The following is a 25,623-nucleotide window of genomic DNA, read 5'->3' as shown; positions in this document are numbered from 1 at the left end:
TTATATCCTTCCTACTCTAGACATGGACAACAGACTGGTGCTCACTGTCCTCTTTGTGACTCTGTCCTGGATGTCAGGGACCACCAACTCGACCACAACAAGCACGGCGCCAAACAGCACGACGACAAACAGCATGACGTCAAACAACATGACCACGGCGCCAAACAGCATGACGTCAAACAACATGACGTCAAACAACATGACGTCAAACAACATGACCACGGCGCCAAACAGCATGACGACAAACAGCATGACGTCAAACAACATGACGTCAAACAACATGACCACGGCGCCAATCAGCACGACGACAAACAGCATGACGTCAAACAACATGACCACGGCGCCAATCAGCACGACGACAAACAGCATGACGTCAAACAACATGACCACGGCGCCAAACAGCATGACGTCAAACAACATGACCACGGCGCCAAACAGCATGACGACAAACAACATGACCATGGCCCCAAACAGCATGACGACAAACAACATGACCATGGCCCCAAACAGCATGACGTCAAACAACATGACCACGGCGCCAAACAGCATGACGACAAACAACATGACCATGGCCCCAAACAGCATGACGACAAACAACATGACCATGGCCCTAAACAACATGACCACGGCGCCAAACAGCATGACGACAAACAACATGACCATGGCCCCAAACAGCATGACGACAAACAACATGACCACGGTGCCAAACAGCATGACGACAAACAGCATGACAACAAACAACATGACCACGGCGCCAAACAGCATGACGACAAACAGCATGACGACAAACAACATGACCACGGTGCCAAACAGCATGACGACAAACAGCATGACGACAAACAACATGACCACGGTGCCAAACAGCATGACGACAAACAGCATGACAACAAACAACATGACCACGGTGCCAAACAGCATGACGACAAACAGCATGACAACAAACAACATGACCACGGCGCCAAACAGCATGACGACAAACAACATGACCACGGTGCCAAACAGCATGACGACAAACAACATGACGACAGCACCAGCAACTGCAACCGCAACAGCAACAGCAGTAGCCACAACAACCAATACAACACTGATTACCAACACCACAGTGATCGTTCTTGAGGTGAGTGATGTCAAAAAACTCAAATCTGAGCAGAACTGAGTAATGGAACACAATCTGAAAGTCACTTTTATTGATGGCGTAGAAGTCCTGTCACATGACTCAAATTTGAGTTAGACATGAGTAGGGTTGCAAAGGGGCGGAAAATTTCCGGTAAATTTCCGAAAACTTTCCGCAAATTAAACGCTGAGCAATAAAAACGTCATTCAAAACTCTATTTTAAAGATGTATGGAATGCATTGAATTTCAACCCTGCACTGTGCATTTCTCCATCACATGCGCAGTGCATTCTTCCCTGCGCAGTGCATTCTTCCCTGCGCAGTGCATTCTTCCCTGCGCAGTGCATTCTTCCCTGCGCAGTGCATTCTTCCCTGCGCAGTGCATTCTTCCCTGCGCAGTGCATTCTTCCCTGCGCAGTGCATTCTTCCCTGCGCAGTGCATTCTTCCCTGCGCAGTGCATTCTTCCATGCGCAGTGCATTCTTCCATGCGCAGTGCATTCTTCCCTGCGCAGTGCATTCTTCCATGCGCAGTGCATTCTTCCATGCGCAGTGCATTCTTCCCTGCGCAGTGCATTCTTCCATGCGCAGTGCATTCTTCCATGCGCAGTGCATTCTTCCCTGCGCAGTGCATTCTTCCCTGCGCAGTGCATTCTTCCCTGCGCAGTGCATTCTTCCCTGCGCAGTGCATTCTTCCATGCGCAGTGCATTCTTCCATGCGCAGTGCATTCTTCCCTGCGCAGTGCATTCTTCCCTGCGCAGTGCATTCTTCCCTGCGCAGTGCATTCTTCCCTGCGCAGTGCATTCTTCCATCACATGCACAGATAATTCCCAGCATCCTGCACACTACAGCAAGGCTATTTAGGCCACACTACTGCATTAGCCCAAGGACTAGTCAGGTAAGTTTTGATGAAATTACTGGGGAAAATATATTACAAGCTTTTTTCTCATCTTATTCTACAGAACAATGCCACGTGCACTATCCTGTGTGGAGACATTTCACCCCAGCCAATGTAGAAGGAAAGGATGTGTACATTTGCAAATACTGTGCAAAGACCTATGTTAATAATGCCACAAAGATGCAGAAGCATATAGTGCCCAAGTTTCCTCAGGGCTCAAATCAGCTTATGACAAAACAAAATGTTTATATTTATGTCTGTATATGACAAGGTAAATACAGTTAGTATAAATTACCCACAAAATTTCCAGTTTATTCCCGTTAATTCCCATGGAAAGTTTCCAACTTTGAATATTCCCGGAATTCTGCAACCCTAGACATGAGTCATTCATTGATAAAAAAAAAAAAGAGTTAAACTCATGACTTTACTTGGACTTTAGCACTTTGATGTCTTTTTTAACATTGCTATGGACAAACATTGAAACGTATGTTATACACAGCACAAGCCGCAGAACATGACGACAAACAGCATGACGACAAACAGCATGACGACGCCGCCGCACAGCATGATGACAAACATGACGACGCCGCCGCACAGCATGATGACAAACATGACGACGCCGCCGCACAGCATGATGACAAACATGACGACGCCGCCGCACAGCATGACGACAAACAACATGACGACAAACAGCATGACGACAAACAACATGACGACAAACAACATGACGACAAACAACATGACGACAAACAGCATGACGACAAACAACATGACGACAAACAGCATGACGACAAACAACATGACGACAAACAACATGACGACAAACAGCATGACGACAAACAGCATGACGACGCCGCCGCAGAACATGACGACAAACAGCATGACGACAAACAGCATGATGACAAACATGACGACGCCGCCGCACAGCATGACGACAAACATGACGATGCCGCCGCACAACATGACAACAAACAGCATGACGACAAACAACATGACGATGCCGCCCCACAACATGACGACAAACATGACGATGCCGCCGCACAGCATGACGACAAACAACATGACGATGGCGCCGCACAACATGACGACAAACAGCATGATGACAAACATGACGATGCCGCCGCACAGCATGACGACAAACAACATGACGATGCCGCCGCACAACATGACGACAAACAGCATGACGACAAACAACATGACGACAAACAGCATGACGACAAACAACATGACGACAAACAGCATGATGACAAACATGACGATGCCGCCGCACAGCATGACGACAAACAACATGACGATGCCGCCGCACAACATAACGACAAACAACATGACGACAAACAGCATGACGACAAACAGCATGACGATGCCGCCGCACAACATGACAACAAACAGCATGACGACAAACAACATGACGACGCCGCCGCACAACATGACGACAAACAGCATGACGATGCCGCTGCACAACATGACGACAAACAGCATGACGACAAACAACATGACGATGCCGCTGCACAACATGACGACAAACAGCATGATGACAAACATGACGATGCCGCCGCACAACATGACAACAAACAGCATGACGACAAACAACATGACGATGCCGCCGCACAACATGACGACAAAGAGCATGATGACAAACATGACGATGCCGCCGCACAACATGACGACAAACAGCATGATGACAAACATGACGATGCCGCCGCACAACATGACAACAAACAGCATGACGACAAACAACATGACGATGCCGCCGCACAACATGACGACAAAGAGCATGATGACAAACATGACGATGCCGCCGCACAGCATGACGACAAACAACATGACGATGCCGCCGCACAACATGACGACAAACAGCATGACGACAAACAACATGACGACAAACAGCATGATGACAAACATGACGATGCCGCCGCACAGCATGACGACAAACAACATGACGATGCCGCCGCACAGCATGACGACAAACAACATGACGATGCCGCCACACAACATGACAACAAACAACATGACGATGCCGCCGCACAGCATGACGACAAACAACATGACGATGCCGCCACACAACATGACAACAAACAGCATGATGACAAACAACATGACGATGCTGCCGCACAACATGACAACAAACAGCATGACGACAAACAACATGACGATGCCGCTGCACAACATGACGACAAACAGCATGACGACAAACAACATGACGATGCCGCCGCACAACATGACGACAAACAACATGACGATGCCGCCGCACAACATGACGACAAACAGCATGACGACAAACAACATGACGACAAACAGCATGATGACAAACATGACGATGCCGCCGCACAGCATGACGACAAACAACATGACGATGCCGCCGCACAACATAACGACAAACAACATGACGACAAACAACATGACGACAAACAACATGACGATGCCGCCGCACAACATGACAACAAACAGCATGACGACAAACAACATGACGACGCCGCCGCACAACATGACGACAAACAACATGACGATGCCGCCGCACAGCATGACGACAAACAGCATGACGACAAACAACATGACGACAAACAGCATGATGACAAACATGACGATGCCGCCGCACAGCATGACGACAAACAACATGACGATGCCGCCGCACAACATAACGACAAACAACATGACGACAAACAGCATGACGACAAACAACATGACGACGCCGCCGCACAACATGACGACAAACAGCATGACGATGCCGCTGCACAACATGACGACAAACAGCATGACGACAAACAACATGACGATGCCGCTGCACAACATGACGACAAACAGCATGATGACAAACATGACGATGCCGCCGCACAGCATGACGACAAACAACATGACGATGCCGCCGCACAACATGACAACAAACAGCATGACGACAAACAACATGACGATGCCGCTGCACAACATGACGACAAACAGCATGACGACAAACAACATGACGATGCCGCTGCACAACATGACGACAAACAGCATGATGACAAACATGACGATGCCGCCGCACAGCATGACGACAAACAACATGACGATGCCGCCGCACAACATGACAACAAACAGCATGACGACAAACAACATGACGATGCCGCCGCACAACATGACGACAAAGAGCATGATGACAAACATGACGATGCCGCCGCACAGCATGACGACAAACAACATGACGATGCCGCCGCACAACATGACGACAAACAGCATGACGACAAACAGCATGACGACAAACAACATGACGACAAACAGCATGACGACAAACAGCACGACGATGCCGCTGCACAACATGACGACAAACAGCATGACGACAAACAACATGACCACGGCGCCAAACAGCATGACGACAAACAGCATGATGACAAACAGCATGACGACAAACAGCATGACGACAAACAGCATGACGACAAACAGCACGACGACAAACAACATGACCACGGCGCCAAACAGCATGACGACAAACAGCATGACCACGGCGCCAAACAGCATGACGACAAGCAGCATGACCACGGCGCCAAACAGCATGACGACAAGCAGCATGACGACAAACAGCATGACGACAAACAGCATGACGACAAACAGCATGACGACAAACAGCATGACGACAAACAGCATGACGACAGCACCAGCAACTGCAACTGCAACAACAACAGCAGTAGCCACAACAACCAATACAACACTGATTACCAACACCACAGTGATCGTTCTTGAAGTGAGTGATGTCAAAAAACTCAAATCTGAGCAGAACTGAGTAATGGAACACAATCTGAAAGTCACTTTTATTGAGTTAGACATGAGTCATTAATTGATAAAAAAAAAAAAAGTTAAACTCGTGACTTTACTTGGACTTTAGCACTTTGATGTCTTTTTTAACATTGCTATGGACAAACATTGAAACCTATGTTATACACAGCACAAGCAGGGATGGGGGTGCACCTGGCAGAGCACACCAGCACATTATCACATTCAGACTGGGTTTGAACGATATGCATAGTTTAGGCTGCAAAGACAAGCTGCATAGGTATCAGATACCGGATGAACCAGATGGACCAGATGCGACATATGCGTGTGTTTCTATAAGCCTGGGAGCTACGCTTGCATGCTTCTCCCGTTTTCAAGACATATGACTGATGACATACATCGTGATTCGCTGAAATACTCGCGGGAAAGTCGAAGTACATTGTCAGAAATGTAGCTTGTTTATTTCTTAGCACTCTTAGTCTGCAAACAAGTTTTTAAAGTTGCAATTCAGACAATGGCTGACGATCTAAGTGAAGGGAGTGATAACGAAGCAGATTACAGCAGCGTTTCATTAAGGAAAACAACGATGAAATTAACACTGAAGATTCAGATCGAAATGATGTTCCCGCTGACTTACTGACCAAGGCTCAGTCGGTAAGAGATGTGTTTGAGGAGGAGGAAGAAGGGAAGGTTCTCTGAGTTTAATGATTTAAAGACACGTTTAACGATGATTTTTAACGAAATCCCAAGGTTTAAGCTATCACGTGTTTTCATGTCATGTCTCTATCTACTTCAGAGGCTGAGAAATTAAAGTTTCTGTAAACATTGGCGATTCTTCCAGCTCTTCAGAAAACACTCCGGTTTGATGACATACCAATATAATAAGGGATTCGAACACTGGATTCAAAACCAGATTATATATAAAACTGTGGCGAGGTAGATCCACATCGTCCATCTTTATATACAGTCTATGCTCCAAACAGATTTGACTCAGCACTCGTTGCTTATGATTCAGGTCATGATTTGGGCCTTGATAAGCTTCAAATCAATGTCTGACCTCTGACGTTGAACCATTTCAAAGTGCACATACTCCCACTCACATGTTTTTCCTCTCCGTTGCAGACGCCTGTTAACCGGACCGGATGTGGGATCCAACAGCTCTGTGGGTCTGAGCCCTCTGACTGTGACCCCTCACAATCATCATCATCGTGTTTCTTCGTTTCTGCCAAACAGACGAACGGTCAGAACTTTGAGTTTTCCATGTCAGGGGAGTCAAGTGGCTACGTCGCTTCCACGGTGTCAGCTGATGCCACAGTGGTACGTCGTTTCTATCACTCGTTCACAGATTAAAGTTCCATCAAGTCCAACCCTGAACCAATCATGTAGTTTGTTTCGAGTCATCGGTGTAAACAGGTACAATGAACTGTTTTGTGGTTTTGCTCCACAGGGAGATAACGACAGAACCTACATCTGTGCAAACAAAAATGGCAAGGTGAAATTCTTCAGCGCTCTCCTCGACAACGACAAGCTGACACTGACAGAGGTGAGTTCCACTTGCCCAGAAGCAGTGGTGGAGCCGAGTGAGGATATACTATATGTCTACACTTCACTGGAATCTTCTTGTGGTTCTGCAAGTAAAATACTGACTTAACAGTTAATGGCTAATAATCCAAATCTCTATTGAGAAAATGAGATACATCAGTTGGCCAATAGAATCATACGGAGCTTTCAGAAATGTCGGTATCAGCATTTGTGTCTTGGGATTAAAAGATGTCTGTTTGTGTTTCAGTTTGTCTGTAAAAACATTTTCTTACTTCAAGGAATATTTAGTGTTTTAGAGTGTTTTCTTTTTATTCATACTTATCTTTAATAAAGTTAATAAAAGTGTAAAGTATCAAGTAACAATTTGTCGTAAGGGTTTGATAATGACATCTTTGGTAACATTGCCAATTCTTTTGAACGTATCAGATAATTTATAGGCCCCCAAAAATCGATATCAGTTGGCTTCTAGTCGCAATAGTACAAGTATGATCTTTGTCATCTGGTAAAATTGCCTTTGCTCTGCAGCTGCCTGTGAACTCGGTGAAGGGCCGAGTCAGTGGAAACCTAATCCAGTGCACGTTTGTTGCCACTTTGGACCTGTCGACCACAAGAGCAGCAGCATCAACATCAAACGCCGCACTGTCATTCTCCACCGGTACTTTTGACAGCGGTAAGCTAACACATTAAAGATATACATTTACAACACACAGTCAACTAAGAGCCACTCTCACAGAGACTACACCACATCATATATTCATATTTGACCCCACGTTCTGATCACATGTCCCTGACCTGTCTGTCTTTTGCTTGTTCGCTCAGATACTGAATCTTTTGGAGACCCCAACACCAGATTTCAGAGCGGAGTTGTAGACCTGAGCGATGCTAATGCTACCGTCTCTAATGTGCTTCCCAACACGGCCACGACCACCACCACCACGACCACCACCACCACCACCGCGACTGCACACGCCACCACATTCCAGCAATCACTGATGCAAGGTAAGAATAAGAGATAACACGGATGATCATGTAGAATCTCACTCAGATAAAGTTTGTACAATGACTAAAAGCTGTTTTTCTGTTCTCCCATCCTCCTCTTTAGTTCTGCTTATCTCTGTGGGCATATTCACTATGGCCACGGTGTGAAGAACACAAAACCTTCATGATTCAAGACAAGAAAAAACATAACTACTCAATCTAAATATTGCATTTACTGTACACAGTACATCCCACATTATAGGGATCATGCTGAATTTAAAATCCACTCACTGGAGGTGCAGGTAGGAGTGATGGTGGGCGGTCAGTCTTCTGACTGCTTTCAGGTCTGTTGTAGAATCTGAAAGAAATAAGAGAATACATGTTGAAGTTTTCAATTAAAGGTTATGTGTAATATATTTTGTCTTGGAACCATAGGACTGCAGGATTTCTGTCCTATACTGAATAGCAGTCAAATACACTGAGACCCCCCCCCCCCCCGGACAACCACTGTGGGTATCAAATAGTTTTATTTCTTTGTTATTGATGTTCTCCGTCTTCGTCACACACTATGATGCTAGAAATGGCTGAAATATGCATTTGTGCAACTTTCTATTGTAACCATGTGTACATGATACAATAATGTTTTCAAAATGAAGCCTTCAGCGGCTGATGTGTGTGTGTGTGTGTGTGTATGTGTGTGTGTGTGCAATAGCGAACGCAAATGAGCCGTTGCACATTAAGAATGCCAGATTCGATACCAAATGCTGTTGAAAATTATTTTGCACTTTGCATTATGTAACGATGGAGTTTTTAATTGAAATTTTTCATTAAAGTTATATTTAAAACAAGGGTCTGATTGTACCGACATTGTTGACAGGTGGAACGGCAGTTATCTCCTATTGAGATAACTGTCCTGTGAACCAACTGTATTTACTAGTTTGGATTTAATGAGGCTTGGCTGATCACACACACACACACACACACACCTTAGTATATAAACACAGTTTCAACACAAACTGAACATTACAACTAATTGGCCTGTATTACTGTTAGCTTTAAATTCTTCGTAAACTCGCAGCGGAGTGCTTGTAACCACGCTAACTGGTGGCTAGCTTAAAATCACGCACCACAACACAGTGGCCTAGCTAACGGTAGCTACGTTTAGCGGCTAACGTTCCATTTGAGTGATGCTCGTCGTTAGCACGGGTTTGCAGCTCAAAGGGACGTTCAGATTAAACCCGGGTTAAATCTGTTTGAGGGGGGGAAGTTTGTTTGGACGTCAAGGTCGCACGTTTCTCACGTAACGTTGACGAGCTCGTCCTTTTCGCTACGTAACTTCCTCACGTCTCCTTAAACGTTGTTTCTGCAGAGAAACGCAAAAACAAACTCGTCTTCTGACACCTACCGGTGTTTTGTGCACATTTTCGGGAAAACTGCGCACGAATCCAACTTTTAAACAAATCCCGTGAGCGACAACACGCGACGAAGTTTCGACAGCTGAGTTTACCTCCAAACAAAGATGGCGACCGGAAGTGACATCACATCAGAACAACGCGCAAATCGTAATATTATTAAAGGTCATTAAATTATTTCATTAACTTTGTTCTATTAGAACTTTCAAAAGTACTAAAGTCATATTATTACCACAACAATATCGTAGCATTATGAGTTTAAAGTAATAATCTAATTAGAATAAAACTGTAATATTTCTAGAAAAAAAAGTCATAATAATACGAGAATGAAGTTGTAATATTATGACGTTATTTTCATGGTGTTAGGGCTTCAGGGTGAAAATCTCAGAGAATAATGTGGATTAATTATCATCTTCAATATTTGTTCTGTAATTATCTGACTTGGACAGAAGAGGTTTGTGAACACGGAGTTTTTCAGCCTTTTCCCTTCATATTCAAGTTTAAACTAATAATGTTAAGTTGAAAAAGAGATTACGTCACTTTCATGATACTTCAGGGCAATGAGAGGAGGTGTCTCACGCTCTTTGAAGACGTTTTAAATGCAGAATAAACAATATATTTGTTAATGCTACTCAACTTACAGGCTATAATCAGGTTTAACCCCCTTTACCTGTAAACATTTTAACACTTGATGTGACACTGTTTTATATACATGTGGACATATTGTTTTGCTGGATGTGTATAAATATATGCGTGTATGTCTTTTCTTCTGATTTATGTCTTTTACTTGGTTTTGGATGGCTGAAAAATAAAAAACTACTAATCATGGAAAAAAAGTACCTTGCAGTACGATGGACAACATCATGAGGTTTTGGGAAGTATTAGTCAAGTATAATTTACTTTGTCAATCTCTCTGGATACTCCACGCCTAGACGCCGGGATCTCTGAATAGTCTTTTGTATCCGTGAATTGTCTCGAGGCCCAAATCAAACTGGTCTGGTGGAGGATTTAAAACACAACCAATTAACACAATCACGAGGTTCCTCCCAGTAGGTGTGACACAATCCTGTCGTCCCAACTGTCAATATTGAGTGTGATGACTACACAGTCAAATAAACTAGTCAGGCGATGCAGTGTGTAAGAAGACACACACACACTGGGCTGGAAGGGGTTGGACGTTGTCCTTCTTGTCCTTCTTGTCCTTCTTGTCTGTTGTCTTTGCCACATGCGTCGGTTTGAGTCACTACTTTGTCTCAGCACTGAAACCATATACCCCTCGAGCGAACTTTGCAATATCTGTCAAACATTTCTGTTCTAATTCTAAACTATTTTACCTCAACAAATAAAATAAAATTCATATTTGACAGTTGATGGGCAGGTGTTCGTTGCCATACTCGTCACCCATCAGTGTTTTTAATGCTGCTGATAAAGTCGAAGCAATCAGATTAAATATAAGCAATATGTCATATACACAAATTCTGTGAGGAAATGTCACATCTGCCTTTAAAGTTGTGTATTATTTACAATACATATGATTCATAAATCTATTTGTATTTATATAGAACCTTTCGGGGATAGATATCACAAAGTGATTCACAATAAAAGATAAAAAAACTAATAAAAGAAAATACTAAACATTATCCGAGTGATTCCAATAGGAGGTAAATGTTTCACTTTATGTATTGTAGAGGTATTTATATCTAATGACTTATTGAAGAGTTCTCCTGGTATCAATTAGATCATTGGAGCCTTTTCCTTCACATTGTCATTATTGCAGTGTGCAACAGTAAACACAAGGTGGCGCTGTTGACTCACTGCAGAGAACGTTCACTCCTTCACGCGACCATGTAAACACAGACCATAAAGGTTAAATTTAGCGATTCCATAGCAACCAGTGTCTGTGGCACCATGACGGGCCAATAGAGCTTTAAAAGAAAGTGTGAGTCATGGAAACTCCAAACCATCAAATAAAAAGAAACAAAGGACAGAAAAGTAATATAGTACAAATGCTATACGTACATTTTTTTGTTTGTTGTAATTTTGTTGTTCAAGATAAGATTTTATATTAATGTTTTTAAAAATCAGTTTATTTCATTTCGTTCTTTTAAGTTAGATTTTATTTATTTTATTGGTTTAAATGTCATTATATATTTGTTTGAATTATTTCATTGTTTGTATTTTATTCCATTGTTTTCTTATTTTATTTTATAGATGTAAATGTTATTTCAAATTATTTTATTTGACATTTGACATTTGACACCTGGAGGAAACATGCTGACGAGTTGCATTGTGGGGAATGTAGTACTCAGACTTTTGGGAGCTTGAACCTCACGTGGCGACTGTAAAAGTTTGATTATCTTGATCAGTGTTGCACCAATTCTCAGCAATTCGTTTAACAATAAGCTTTATTAACATTTATTGAGACAATTAACAACGCACACAATGTTCTGGTGATCCACACTGCTGCAAACACACTATTTGTAAAATACAATATTAATATAATGTGTTGATTCCTGAGCAGAAATGATTATTTAGAGTTTGAAACGATTCTTTGCACCAAAATTGGCTAAATTTCGCACAGGATGAATTCTCTGCCTCTCACAGTAACTGGTTCCAGTCACTGGTTCCAGTCACTGGCACCAGTGATCGAATAATAAAACATCAGAGGGTTTGTTTACGCTGGGTGTGGCGTCACAGCTTTTTATTGTCTATTCATGGAGGCAGCTCAGGGGAAAAATGGAAAGTTTGAGCGCAGACTGTGGTGCTGTTGTTAGAGGAGAGGAGGAGGAGGAGAGGGGAGGAAGGGGAGGAGAGGGGAGGAGAGGGGGGCGTGTGCGTGGGACTGGCGAGGAAAAATCAGAAACCCAGCTCCAGGACATTGAGGCTGGAGAGGAGAGGAGGATTGTGTTTACCCGCTGATAGTGAACGAGGGAGATCTGAGCCCAGAGAGGAGGAGAAGGAGGAGGAGGAGGAGGAGGAGGAGGTCATGGAGACTTTTCGACTGTAAGTGAAGGGGAGAAAGTTGTTCTTTTTGCGGAGGATGCGGAGAGGAAGCGATGCAGGAAAGGAGCTGAGGACTATGTTGGGAGTTCCTGACTGAAGTCATGGTAAGTCCCTACACAGGCCTATTCAAAAACACTCTGAGGTTTGTGCTTCACAGCTTTTCTAATGTGGAACAGACTCAAAGTGTCTTATATTCCATTTGAGAAGCATGATAAGAAATGATTAATACGTTTCAACATGATTTAAAAAAAAGTTTTATCAGTCTTAAATTACTTAAAAGTACATGTTCAAGGATTGCATTATGCTCTGTATGAATATTTTGACATTTAAATTATCACCCGGACTCCAAAACCCCCAAACAGCTTCCCCTTTCTATATTTTCTACTTAAATCATCACTTCTCATAAAGGCATGCGTTTGATTTAGTTAGAAATATGCAGCAGTCAGCAGCTAGTTCCTTTTTTTTTTTTAAAGCTTGCAGTGTTGTCAAATGCCATCAGCAGCCCATTATGCAGATTTAAGATGTGTGACGTTTGCACATGGGGACGAGGAGCCTCAATAGAGCTCTGTGTTGCGTCTCCTGGGATTCTGTTTACCATCCACACCCACTAATGGTCTGATCCACACACACAGAGGCAGTGGGACGGACAGAGGCACATAGATGAAATAATAAAGATATTAAAGATGTAAAGAGATTGAGGTTGTGTTCCTGCTTCTGTGTTGTCGGGCAGGGTGGAACAGTTTGGCAGGGAGAGGAAGCGAAAGAGGCAAAGAGAGAGGGAGAGCTGGAGGAGTGTAATAAAAGAGGAGGGTAGGGCTACTTTTTTATTTTAGGAGACTTGGACGGCAGCTACAGTGGTTTCGGTGATGCCGCATTTTCCACATTGGACCTGGGAGAAAAGGGAGCAGAGAGAAAAGGAAGGAAAGAAATAAAGCAGGAACAAGGGATGGCAGGAACTTCAGGAGAGGAAGAACATGTGCAGGAGGGTTTCCTCTTCCTCAGAAGCCAACGGGGAAAGTTTGGGATTGACAGGAGGATTTTTTTTACAGTCACAGCAAAGTTTTAAGTGTTGAGGAGCAACACGTCTCATGAATGCAAACCTGCAAACAACATGTGTTCAAAATATGAATAAACGTGTTCATAAGAACTCGCTGAGGGAGAAACATGGCTGCTAACACATGCACACAGGTGTTAAAATGCATCAGCAAACACAGAGTCACACACTTACACACACACAACAGTGTTCTTACTGGGGCACCGGGTGTTTCCATCCCCTCTGTCTGCTGGATGAACCAATCAGACCCCGCAACAAGAAGTCTGATGAAAGTGGCAGCGAGTGTGTTTGTTTTAACCTCCTTTGCAGCACCAAGCGGGTGGAGATAACACACGGACAATCCGGACAGGATCAGCCGGGTTGTCGATCACAGGAATCTGTCTTCAGCCGAGTTTCCTGTGATTGTCAAGACTCTGACTGACATGTCCAGTGATGCAGACCAACACTGGACATGTTTCAACACACTAGTTTGTTGCATATGGTCTTGATTTGCTCTTTATTCTCTATAATCCAGGATGTAGCTAAAAACATTGGAGCCTGAGCGATTGATCAGTCGGCAGATATGAGCCTTTCACAGATTCAATTACATTTCCTTGTCATTCTTTTACTTCTAGAATCGGAATCGGACACCATAAGTCCTTATTGTTCAAACTACAACAAACATCTTGAAATCCAAGCATCTATTTGATCTCATATTACCAAATGACCGTGTGAAGGGAAATGTGTTGCTCACAGTGAGCTCTGTGTTGCATGTCAGCCTCTTTCAGGTGGTTGTTTTGGTTTGGAGGCCCAGCAGGTCGAAGTGGAACTGTTCTGTTAAACCCACTTTACGTGCACGGCACCAAACAGAGGCAGGACGAGGTTAACGACCAGCTGCTGAACAAAGTGGATCATTTAACAGCTAAAGAAACAGAGATGTCCCTCAGGAGCTGGAGCCAAACGGAGAACCAATGTAACATTACCCAAACTGCGAGATTACGCCATTATTCCAAATAACTGCTAATGTGGCTCCGTGCCTCCTGGATGTGTAAATAGTGAACTTGTTAATGATAAGGAGAAAATACGTTGTGTTTACAGATGCTGCACAAACAAAGTGACCAAAAGAAAAGATCAATCTTCAAACTCGAAGTTTAATTCTGGTTTATTACAGCACAAATCATATTTTCGTGGGGTTTCTAATGTTCACGACAGCATGTATAAGATAATAACGAGGCAACATCTATGTTGGTTGTATTCACTGACAGACTGGAGAATTAAAGTCGTCTGAAACAATCGGTATAAAGTCTCTGCTTGACCCACTGCAGCTCAGGTTAGATTATACAGGGAGATTTAGAAAAGGAAATTAGTCTCAGGCCTCTTTTCCCTTTGTCTGCCTCCCTCTTGATTTCTTTCCCTGTCTTCGCTCTTCACTGCACCTCCTCTTTTCCGGTTCCCCTCTTTCTCCTAATCATGTCATCTTCTATCACTCTCCCAGCTCCTCTCTGCTCTATCGCTCTTCTTCTTCTCTTTGTCTGTTCGACACGTTCTGCCGGGGTCTTCATCTGGTTTCCATCATGGTTGCTGCTGCTCTTGTTTCCCATCGATCTCTCCGTCTGGTCAGCCTCCTCCTCCTCCTCCTCCTCCTTTTCTTTCCTCTCTCTGTCTGAGGCCTCACAGGACCGTCTGGTTCCCTCAGTGTCTGTCTCCTTTTCAATCTGCTTTCTTAATCGCTCAATCTATTTCATAAACTGACTGTCCGAGTGCTATTTAAGCCTTTTGAATTTCCTTTTTATTTCTACCGTATTCTGATCGTCTCTCTCTCTCTCTCTCTCTCTCTCTCTCTCTCTCTCTCTCTCTCTCTCTCTCTCTCTCTTTTCTACACCTCTCCCCCTCTCTGTCTGTTTTTCCTCTCCGTCAGCCTCTGTTCGGAAGGCCACCGCCGCCTCTTCCGTTGAAAGTCAGCGTACAGGGGAGAAAGACAGGAAGTCTGACGCACAAGTGACACATATTCCCTGATTCTGTACCGTGTGTCCATATCTGACACCGTCCTGAGGATGCACACTCATTGCCCACTGTCCCGCTTGTCCTCAGCGACACCCGCTCGCACTCTTCTGGTGACTCAACATCCACAGGGTGTAAATGTCATTGGACGAAGGGAAGATGTCACCAAGTGCATTGTGGGTACAGGACTTCTGCTGTTGTTGCCTGTGTCAGTAAATAGGCGAGAACAAAAAGAAACAACCTTATTTATGACTTTATAATAAGAGGATTTAGTTGTTAACTCTGTTTACTATAAGTTGTCTTCTCGTGGATCTCAGTAGTTTGAATCTCTTCTACTTTTACTGATGTAACATCTGGTGTACTTGATTCTGCAGGTAGTTGTACTATATGAAAAACATGGTCAGGATTCCTGTCAAAGTCCTGGACTGAGATCTGGTCTTCATTACCTTGTCAGTTTGGGTTTATGTGGTGATAATGTGTGTCCGGCTCATGGTGGTGATGGTGGAAAACCTGAGATATAAAAGCAAAGCCCCTGTTCTGGACGTCCGAAGCTGAGGCGACACCTGAGTGCCTCAAGTGGAGAGGAGGTGAATTTCATCTATAGTTCCTTCAAGAGAGGTTTTACACGAGAGGCTCCTTTTGTCCTGAGAAGAAATCGGATTTACTAATTCCATTACAGACGTTTTATTTCACATGAAGGTATCAGCCTGTGAAGAAAAGCAAAGTGTGTAATTGCATTAGAAGCACTGGAACCAAAAGAGTTTGGTTAAACAGGAAAAGAGTTTATAAATCACCCAGACGTCTCCTGTGTTAGACGCTAAGAACATTTCCTCTGATTTTACTGGAAAGTTAATAATATTCACATGTTAGGGAGGAATTTGCGGTTTGGTGGAAGAGTAGCATCGCTCTCTTTAGTCGTAACTCCCGTTTGAGTGATTGTGCTTCCAGAGTGAAATTCCTTTCTTTGGATGTTAGCAGTGGTGCATCCTGTTGAAGGTTGAGTGCTCAGGCAAGCAAACACAACACGAGAGATTCAATGTGGGGGAAAGGTGCTGCCGCAATGAAATAGTAAATCACACGTTCCAAACTAAATGTTGTTGCAGGTCATGTGTGAGCTACGAGGAGTTGAGCTCAGTGACATGAGGCTAATTTCCTTTTCTCAATCTTCCTGTAGAATCCAAGCTACAGTAGGTCAAGCAGGTTGCAGGGACTTTACACTCGTTCCGTCACACCTCAGAACGACGTCACACCCGAGTTAACAGAGTTCCAGTTGCAAGAACGGAAGATTGTGACGGAGCGGAACCACGCTGACGCCTCGCTACTGTTCAGCCTCTGGTTCCAAACGCAAAAGATGGCAGCGTTTGTATCCAGGGTATTTTTGGCTTCATTTTTGGGAAGAGATGGATACGTGTCGTCCATCTTCAGTCAAAAGTTTAGCCAGACTAAACCAAACTGTGCCTCCCGGCACCTGAACGGCCTGTTTGTAGCAACACTTCAGTAGTGAAGCGTTATGAGTGGTACATTGTTCACCAGAGGAACGGCGGCTCTGGCACAAGCTCCAGATCTGAACCTCAGGGGCTGCATGGAGCCAGATGGAAGCAAACTGCATAGTTGTTCCTAATCGCCTCTGTGAGACTGTTGCAAGTACAAAAGCTGCAAAAAAGACACAATGACGCACGCGTTGTGTGTTTGTGTTTGTGTGTAGTCGGACATCCACGGACCACAGGAGCGGATCAGTGGACGCTTTCTAGTTTGGACTTTAATTTAGTGATGAATTAACTCAACTCGTGTGGGATGCTTCAGTCTGAGGGGGAAGTTCCCGCTGGCTTCTCGTGCAGCCCCACAAACCCCCCCGCTGGGATTTTACTACACTCAATATGTTCTGTCCGTGAGCCAGGAGGCTGTTTGAGCCTCTTTTACAACCAGACACCTTTAACAGCAGCCTCCAGGGAGACCAGGGTTTTCTGTGGTCTGCAACATGTCCTGCAAACATGACGCATCTATACCAGAGACTCTAAATATAAAGATAGAAAGATGGACGACATGATCGCCCCCTGGTGGCTGGCTGCAGCTCATCGTCATAAACCCTGCCTCCTCCATGTGAGCAGATGGGACATGGAACAAACTAAAATGTCAAAGTATACGTTAAAATAGTTTTTTCCAGCAAGTTTGGTTTTGATTAGTATTTGCTTTAAAACGGGGTGAAATGTCATGATTGACAGCTGAGACTGACTTGCGATTGGTCAATAGAGGATCTGTTGTCCGTCGGCATGTTGGATGTTGTTTTCAGTAAATCCCTCCGATACTTAGCTTTGTAAATATCATGTCTTACGTCATTAGAATAAGATATGTTGACTGTGGTTTCCAAAATAAGAGATTTAGCAGTTTTGTTTCAGGAAAAACAAAAAGAGTAACACAACCTTTTGAGCTGCTTGTGGAAAACCAATCTGTGCGTTCAGCAACATTTATGAAAGTTTTGTCTTTTAGATTTTTTTTTTTTTCGCAAATTGCATGCGCAGCTCTCGTCCAAAATCCTCCGATGCTCCGGAAAAATAAATCTGCATGAATTTGAGCCTGGTGCCACTTTGCTGTTTGCTCTGCAGCCAGGAGAGAAGAGAGAGGACGGGAAACAGAAACCTAATCTCATGTGAATGACCTTGAGCCACAGAGCCGGGCTCCAACCAGCTTTATGTTTTTAAAGTTTTAAAGAACATTCTTAAAAACCCGATCTGTCCTACTTGCTGTCCTGCGTGAATAGACGTGTCCCCCTCTTTCTTTCCAGACTCAGCTTGAACCCTTTATTTGTTGAATTTATTTTGTCAGTTCGTCATAGAAACTAAACTTTGTCTCAGATACTTCCTTGTTTCTGAGTCTCATTCTCTCCTCCTCTGTGGCTCCAAACCACAACTCCCCTCTGTGCACAAACAAACCCAAAGGAACCATTTTAAAACACTGTGGAACCCAGGTCTTCTTCAAACCCCCGCGCCACCAGCTCATTCCCTCCTGGCTCTCGCTCTCCTTCTCCAGCCACTCTTCTCTTTTTCCATACACCCTGTTCTCCCAGTCTGGTTTCTCTCCCGCTCTATCCATCCCCTCGGTTATTGTCGGCATTCAGCACAATATGCGTCTGTTGAGGAGAAAGAGAGAGAGAGGATCTCGGCGTAATTGTTGTCAGATGAGTTTCATGGAGTCGGACGGAGGTGAAACAAAGAGAGTCGGCCTTAGAGGAAGAAAGAGGAAAAAACATAGAAGATGGGAGATGAGGGAACGAGGGAGTGGGCGGTGGGAACCGAGGGAAAAGAGGCAGAGAAGCAGATGTGAAGAGAGGGAGGAGAGAGAGAGAGAGAGAGAGAGAGAGAGAGAAGTTGGAAAAGAAAAGAACGAGAGAAGAAAAAAATTGCAGGTTGCCACAGCAACAGTGAGTGTAGAAAAATAAACAGCATGCGTGTTGCGTGCTCTGCTCCGTCACCCTCCACCTCGTTAGGATGTGTGTGAGGGAACGTGCATGCAACTGTGCATGCATGCATGGTGTGTGTGTGTGTGTGTGTGTGTGTGTGTGTGTGTGTGTGTGTGTGTGTGTGTGTGTGTGTGTGTGTGTGTGTGTGTGTGTGTGTGTGTGTGTGTGTGTGTGTGTACTGGCTTTAGGACATTTTCCAGCATAAACACTGACCTTGTCAGGGCCTGTGGACCTCGTGGGGACCACAGCCTGGTCGTCGTGAGGCAAACATCATTCCTGAGGTCCTGGTCCAGATCAGGGATCAAGTTTAGTTTGGTTGAACACAGTTAGTGGAAGTCAGCGCAAGATCTGAGTAAGGAGAGCTGCACAAACCTGTGTGTGTGTCTGTGTGTGTGTGTGTGTGTGTGTGTGTTTGGGAGTAGCTCTTTTGTTCTGGGGGTTCTTACACTGACTGGGCCTTGGAGGAAATGTTTGACGCTCCCCAGACCATACAACAGGAAGCTGAAAGTGGAGTATGTGTGTGTATATTAGTCTATGTGTGTATCTGTGTGTGTGTGTGTCTGTGTGTGTCAGCAGAAAGCGAGACAAGCCGGCTGTTAAACACAGACATTAGAGTTGATTCGGTGTCCCGTTGGATTAACCCTCTCTTTCCATCTCTGTCTCTCTCAGGGTTCGGAGGCCATGGAGGACTGCGTGCAGGGGGCGCTCTCGTCACTTTATCCTCCCTTTGAGAGCACGGCGCCGCCCCTCCTCTCCCAGGTAGACGTCCCAGACGCACACCTTCACTCCGACCCACACGTCTGCGGTGGAGCTGGATGTAGCTAACGCAGGTTCAATGAAATGACCGGGCAGCGCTGCAGAATAACACAGATACAAACTGCTGCTGGAAGCCAACACAAACAAAACGCAGCCGGCCGGTCAGCTACAGCCCATGATCCTGTTTTCAGTTGTTGTCGGAACATTAAAGAAACACAGTGCGACTGTTACTGAGCAGCAGCGCCCTCTGCAGCCACACATGGTCATTAATTCCAAGATTAAAGATATGATGTAAAAACAACTGGACCTAAGTTATATATTTAGTTCACACGTCTGCGATGATATGTAACATTCGTAGACCTTTGTCCTGTGCACTGATCCTCTGTGTGTCGTGTGGTTTCCACTCAAGCCTTCTTGTCCCTTTCTGCACGTTCGTCCAGGTCTTCTCCGTCCTGGAGTCGACGTATCAACACGACAGTCTCCGCTACCTCCTGGACTACTTTGTTCCTGCCAAACACCTCCTGCACAAGCTGCAGCAGCACGCCTGTGTGAGTTCCACACGCCGCGCACACAGAACACACACACAGCTGCGTAATCACAAACAGAATCATCCGTCACATGTGGAAAGACAGAGAAATATGTCAGCTGTCAGCGTTTTGAGATTCCTTTGGTGAGAATGAGTTGTGGTGAAGAATCTGGTCGAGTCAGAGAAGACGTAAATCTTCTACGGCAAGTCGGTTGGGACAAGTCCAAGTCCGGGCATTGAGTTTTTTTGTCTTTATTAGCTGGTGCAGAGAGACAGAAAACGTAGGAAGAGCGGAGGGGAGTGAGTGACGTGGTGTAAATGGTCCATGTGGCTGGGAATCGAACCTGCAGACTTTCTGTAACATTGTAAGATGAGGTGTTTTTTGACCTTTTCACGAAATTCACAGGGAATAATTTATGCGATTTGGTGCAGCTTGTTTGGATTTCAGAGGCATTGGCGGAGTTATGCCCTTTTCAGCTATTCAAGTTCTTTTGGGGATTCTACCACATTAGTATTACCCAAACTTTTTAAATTGTCTCTAAAAGAAATTCCAAGACCGTCTTGGATCCAAGCGTCAGGTCTGTGAACAAGTACCTGGTCACAAAGGGAAAGTTCAAGGCCTCCATAATATGACACGAGTGACCCTACAGCAGTTAACGGCACTGTGGAGGGTCCAGTCTGCTCTACAACTGTAGCAGGCCGGTAATATCGTGAAAGAAGCTGGTGAAACATGAGACTGAGCAGCCGCCGGCAGACAAAAGAGGTGGTTTCCTGCCTCTGAGGCTGCACCGAGTCGACAGATGAAAGAAACACAGAGAAATAGAACAAGTTCTGGCTCCAATACTCAGATGATATAAGAAACTCTACAAGCAGCTTCCAGTAATTGTGTCGGGCAGAGGACAAATGAGAAACTGAGGATTTCACCGAACACACACACACACAGATGCACAAACTTTCCCATACGACCCTCGACAGCTTCCACAGAATTACAGACGTGCACGGGCATTGTGAGCTAACTTTGTTTTCATTGTCGCCGAGCGGAGCTGCCTGGGACGGCCGTTAGCCCGCGTGAGTCATGACAGTAATTCCTTCCATATGTGAGCGCTGCTGCTGCTGAGAGAGAAAGAAAGAATGAGTAACAGAGCAGCAGTGGGAGTCGAGGGAGAGAATGAACATGGCTTTCATTCACTGTGCCGGCGTGCACGCGCATGCCTGCAAAAAAACACAAGATGCTGGAGGTTGTGCAGATTATAGTGGACTGATTGAGGAATTTTTTTGGAGAAATGGGAGGTGGCGGGGGAGACGGAGGAAACACTGGGGTACATTGAGGGAGAAGCAGGCGAGAGGGAGGAGGACACAGGGAGTTACAGAATGTCTCAGACTTTTTCAGAGAGGAGAAGTCACACATGCTTTTAGATGCTAATCGCCGCCCTGACAGATATCGAGAGTTTTTCAGAAAGTGGCTCAGGAGGGAGGCTGAGAAGTGGAGATTGAATAAAGGGCAGAGCGGTGGAGAAAGCAAGATGGAGGAGAGGTCGAGAATATAATTTGATCACGTCTCATGAGTCTGGAGGGCAGGGAGGGGGGAGGATGGGGGGAGGGAGCAGCGTGTCAGTCGATTATATGAGACTGGGAACAGCAGAGAGGCTCTGGATGAGGTTTCTACCTCAGACTGTGGGAGACGGGGTTTAGATCTGACTCGGCATCGATTGAGGTGGGAACAGAGTTTGGATTGAGGAGGTTTCTCTTATTAGATCAGCTGGTTAACGGCCGGGAGGAACCGCAGGGGGCCTTCACCCAAACTCACACACTTCTTCAGTATTTATGATTTGTTGTGGTCTCTATATTTAGACCCATGTTGTTGAGTTGACTCTGTTGTTAAATGTGTTTTCCTCTCAGCAGTGGCACGTCGGGCTGGTCGTCCACATGTTTCTGACTCACACTGACTCTGCAGCCGTCCAGATTCTTCTCCCCCCCCCCCCCCCCCCCCGTCATGCTAGCTAAGCACTTTTACGCTTTAGAAAACACGGCGTGAGTCACATGTCTGACACGGGTGTGCGGCGCTGGCTCTGTGCCAGTCCAGCTCCTGAATAGCGTCGCCCGAGTTCAGCGTTGGTTCTAGAAATGAAACTGGTGCAAGTAACTAAGCCGAACACGACCGCGCTGAGTTCCAGCTGGTTCGTGTGGGCTGTGGTTTGCAAATGGGAGAGAGAGAGAGAGAGAGATTGTGCCTGAGCATTAAATAGAGTTGGGTTGAGATAGTGCGGTGACATCACTAGGACCAGAAGAGCTACAGAGAGAAAACGTAATTATCTGCAGATGAAGGTTTAATTCTTTAAATGCTCAACTCACGCTCTGTGTTTCCTCTCAGTCTCAGTACCTGGGCTGCTTGTTCCTTCACTCCGGCTGGCCTCTGTGTCTGGGAGAGAAAGTGGTCGTCCAACTCTCCACCTTGGACTGGAGGCTCCTGCGCAGTAATGACTTCTACCTGCAGGTGGTGCCCTTCTCGACGCGCTGCCCCCGACTGGCTCTGAAATGTCTGGCCCCTGGGGGGCGCACTGTTCAGGAGATCTTGGTGCCCGAGTCACAGCACCCCCTTGTGTTCACCTCTGAGTGGCTGCACAGTATCAACAAAGAACGAGGCCACAAGAGGGAAGGTAAGGAAACGATTTTTGTTATTTTAAAAACGTGACAATAAAACCTCTGACTCACCGACCTGATTTCCTCGGACAGATAATAATAAACTTTATGCATAATATTAATGCAAACACAATAATAAAGTGTTTTCAGTAATAATAACTTATTCCTGTTAGTGGGTGTATTAGTTGATGAGGTAGTTAGTTTCATTATCAGGTTTTTATGTGAAAATTATTAACACTTTGTCGATGAGCCAGTCAGTGACTGCAGGCAAAATAGAGAAGTGAAACAGATGTGTGGCGAGGAGTGACCACCGGGTGGCACATGGAAGGAGAAACTCAGCAGGTGGTGGGCGGGGAAAAGAACCTCGAAACAGAGGAACTGAAAAAAGGCAGAAAACGCTAAAATATGAGTTTTCCTCAAAGCTTCTTCTGGTAGCAGGACCCTTTATGACTAACGTTCACCTAAAGTGAACGTACTTGATATAAATGTTGTCTTCTCTTATTCACGTAGTTGGAGGAGGACTTGACACCTGCCTGGTCAGCACATGTGATGGTGTGGTTCGACTTTCGTGGAAGGAGGTCGTCTACCCAAAGTTCATCCACGACCCTTCGGAGGAGCTGGCCTTGATGTCGAACTACGACGGCTCCATAACCGGCCGCCTGCCCAGTGAGGGGGGCAGCAGCAGCCTCGGGGGCTGGGGTGGCTCATCCTCTGGGGAACTGGACTCCTGGTCCTGGGACGAGGAGGAAGATGATCTACAACCGGACGGCCTGGACTCTGGGTCAGCGCTCCCCCGGCGAAGGCGCAGCGAAGATGGGCTTGGGCGGACAGCCAGGCACCCTCAGCTTGACGGGGACTATGTGGAGCTGTTGGAGCCCAGAGGGGGTCCTGACGGGGGGGTCGACCCACGGCAAAGGTACCTGGAGATGCATGGGATCTCCAAGACCAAGACGTTGCCTCTGTGCAGGAGAAGTAAGGCCATCAAACTCCGAAAGGGCAGAGCTTGGGGATATGGGAGAATTGAAAGGTCAGGAAGCCTTCGGGCTGTTCTTGGTGCCAAAGGAGACGTGGCGAACCCCAAAGGTGACACGTTAGCGCCTCGGCCTCCTCCAGGAGTCGCTGAGCCTTGCAGAGGGAGGCGGTCTTATTCCTCCTCTGTCCTTGACTCTGACGAAGGAGATAAAACCAGCAGGGACTCGGGGGGCGTAGGAAGCGGCCAGCTTTTTTTTGAAGGCCCATCCAAGGAGAGGAGGCCAGGCGTTGGCAAGGAGAGAGAGAGCAGCGGCCTCACGCAGCCGTGCAGAGATGAGCACAGAAGTAAAGACTCAGAGAGCGGCGACAGTTTGGTCACAAACGAAATCCATGCGTTGACGAACCACAAAGTGGAGCATGTCGTAGAGGGCCACTCGGATCACGGATCTCATTCAGACTCGGTCTTTGAGGACACTGATAAACCCCTGAGTGGTGACAGTGACGCCACCACGCCGACATCAGATGCACCAGAGAGACCATTCACTGGCGTTTCAGAAAGTGGAGACATCACCAACAGTGGGTCCAGAACAACGAGTTCGTCTAAGCCGAAGGTGGCAGAGGAACGGGAAGGAGGAAAGACGGAGGACAGGATGTGTCCCAGAGGAAAGGAAGTTAAAACTGCAGGATTCAGAGCACCACGGTACTGATTTATTTCTTATGATTCACTGCAGTCTTTCATCTTTTCCTTCTTCACACGTCCATATGAAAGTGCAGATACGTAACACGTAGGTGCAACCTCTGTGCTCAAGGTACAGATTGTCCGAACGTACAGATATTCAGCCCTGAAGCAGATTATACAAACCTCACTCTGAAGAACATTATATCCGAAGAGCGTGATTATTAACTTTCTATTAAACGTCTTTAGGAGGAAAAGGAAGGGGAAGGGGGCCAAAGGAAGAGCCAGGTCTGCCGGGCGTGCGCACCACAAGGTCTCGAAGCTGCAGAGTAAAGCTCCTCCGTCAGGTCCGACCTGCAGCTCCACTTCCACAAAGCTGCCGGTCACAGAGGAGAACCAGTCGGAACAAACAGGACCGGCTGACGAACCTGATGCGGCGCCCACTGCAACCAAAGAGGCCGCGGAGAACACGAAGAAAAGCGGCTCAGGTCTGTAGGAAATTAGACGTTTATACACAAGCATCAGATTTGAAATGTTCTACATCTTGAATATTCTCTTTTTTCTCTCAACAGAGACGGAAGCTGAGTCTTTATCCGTCTGTAACGGACAATCCGGCACATCCCTATTTAACCACTCTAATGAAGAGCCACAGTCAGCAGAGACATGTCCCGACCAACTGAACGGCATCTTGTTTAAAGAGCCGCCCCGGCTCAGGGAATTGAACACAGAACTCCTCCAGTCAGGGAAGCTGAAGTTGACAGGCGAGTTTCTTTCAGGCTTATTGTGTGCGACGGAGAGTCGGCTCAAATTTCTTCTACTTAGTTTGTCTTGACATTGTTGTGTTGTCTTTGTTCTCTGCTGTTCACTGTTGTCAAG

The 25,623-nt window shown here is 45.7% G+C and overlaps 4 protein-coding genes across 8 annotated transcripts in view; 2 read left to right on the top strand and 2 right to left on the bottom strand.

The window, feature by feature from the left end:
- Positions 1-918, bottom strand: LOC117752190. Its single transcript, XM_034569384.1, has 2 exons — positions 425-918; positions 1-205 (listed from the first exon to the last, which is right to left on the bottom strand). The coding sequence occupies exons 1-2, from the start codon at positions 916-918 to the stop codon at positions 1-3; spliced, it is 699 nt and encodes a 232-aa protein (XP_034425275.1).
- Positions 919-939: 21 nt separating this feature from the next.
- LOC117779122 (putative ferric-chelate reductase 1) lies at positions 940-8,466 on the top strand. Of its 5 annotated transcripts, none has more exons than XM_034615022.1 (8): positions 2,521-2,587; positions 2,651-2,688; positions 5,626-5,722; positions 6,874-7,068; positions 7,199-7,294; positions 7,819-7,963; positions 8,113-8,292; positions 8,396-8,466. In XM_034615022.1, the coding sequence occupies exons 1-8, from the start codon at positions 2,525-2,527 to the stop codon at positions 8,437-8,439; spliced, it is 858 nt and encodes a 285-aa protein (XP_034470913.1). In that variant the 5' UTR covers positions 2,521-2,524; the 3' UTR covers positions 8,440-8,466. The 5 variants fall into 5 exon arrangements, with proteins under 5 accessions (XP_034470914.1, XP_034470910.1, XP_034470913.1 ...); XM_034615020.1 differs by having other exon boundaries at positions 2,618-2,688; XM_034615019.1 differs by having other exon boundaries at positions 2,510-2,688.
- LOC117752149 (keratin-associated protein 4-3-like) lies at positions 3,090-5,597 on the bottom strand (the record flags this gene model as incomplete). Its single annotated transcript, XM_034569340.1, has 2 exons — positions 3,090-3,254; positions 5,208-5,597. Coding segments are annotated over 2 exons (555 nt in total), but the record flags the coding sequence as incomplete, so codon positions are not given.
- A 4,070-nt stretch (positions 8,467-12,536) lies between the features above and the next one.
- The window catches only part of arhgef40 (Rho guanine nucleotide exchange factor (GEF) 40), a 33,027-nt gene continuing 19,940 nt past the window's right edge, over positions 12,537-25,623 (top strand). The window contains exons 1-7 of the mRNA XM_034614927.1: positions 12,537-12,790; positions 19,847-19,936; positions 20,374-20,481; positions 22,831-23,116; positions 23,610-24,771; positions 24,997-25,235; positions 25,320-25,508. Coding sequence (XP_034470818.1) covers positions 12,788-12,790; positions 19,847-19,936; positions 20,374-20,481; positions 22,831-23,116; positions 23,610-24,771; positions 24,997-25,235; positions 25,320-25,508 — 2,077 coding nt within the window. The 5' untranslated portion in view covers positions 12,537-12,787. The remainder of the gene's footprint in view (positions 12,791-19,846; positions 19,937-20,373; positions 20,482-22,830; positions 23,117-23,609; positions 24,772-24,996; positions 25,236-25,319; positions 25,509-25,623) is intronic.

This window comes from Hippoglossus hippoglossus, chromosome 18 (genome assembly GCF_009819705.1).
Source record: "Hippoglossus hippoglossus isolate fHipHip1 chromosome 18, fHipHip1.pri, whole genome shotgun sequence".
NCBI classification, from domain to species: domain Eukaryota; kingdom Metazoa; phylum Chordata; class Actinopteri; order Pleuronectiformes; family Pleuronectidae; genus Hippoglossus; species Hippoglossus hippoglossus.
The sequence above is the reverse complement of the archived record's forward strand: the minus strand, read 5'-3'. Positions and strand labels throughout refer to the sequence as shown.

What these genes read in the sequence shown, in the direction of transcription:
- LOC117752190 (XM_034569384.1), bottom strand. Translation starts at nt 918, where the DNA reads ATGCTGTTTGGCACCGTGGTCATGTTGTTTGTTGTCATGCTGTTTGTC. An exon ending in GTCATGCTGTTTGGCGCCGT is followed by an intron (nt 206 to 424) that starts GGTCATGTTGTT and finishes CATGTTGTTTGA; the next exon opens with CGTCATGTTGTTTGACGTCA.
- LOC117779122 (XM_034615019.1), top strand. Translation starts at nt 2,525, where the DNA reads ATGACGACAAACAGCATGACGACAAACAGCATGACGACGCCGCCGCAC. An exon ending in CACAGCATGACGACAAACAA is followed by an intron (nt 2,689 to 5,625) that starts CATGACGACAAA and finishes GACAAACAGCAT; the next exon opens with GACGACAGCACCAGCAACTG. An exon ending in ACAAGCTGACACTGACAGAG is followed by an intron (nt 7,295 to 7,818) that starts GTGAGTTCCACT and finishes TTTGCTCTGCAG; the next exon opens with CTGCCTGTGAACTCGGTGAA.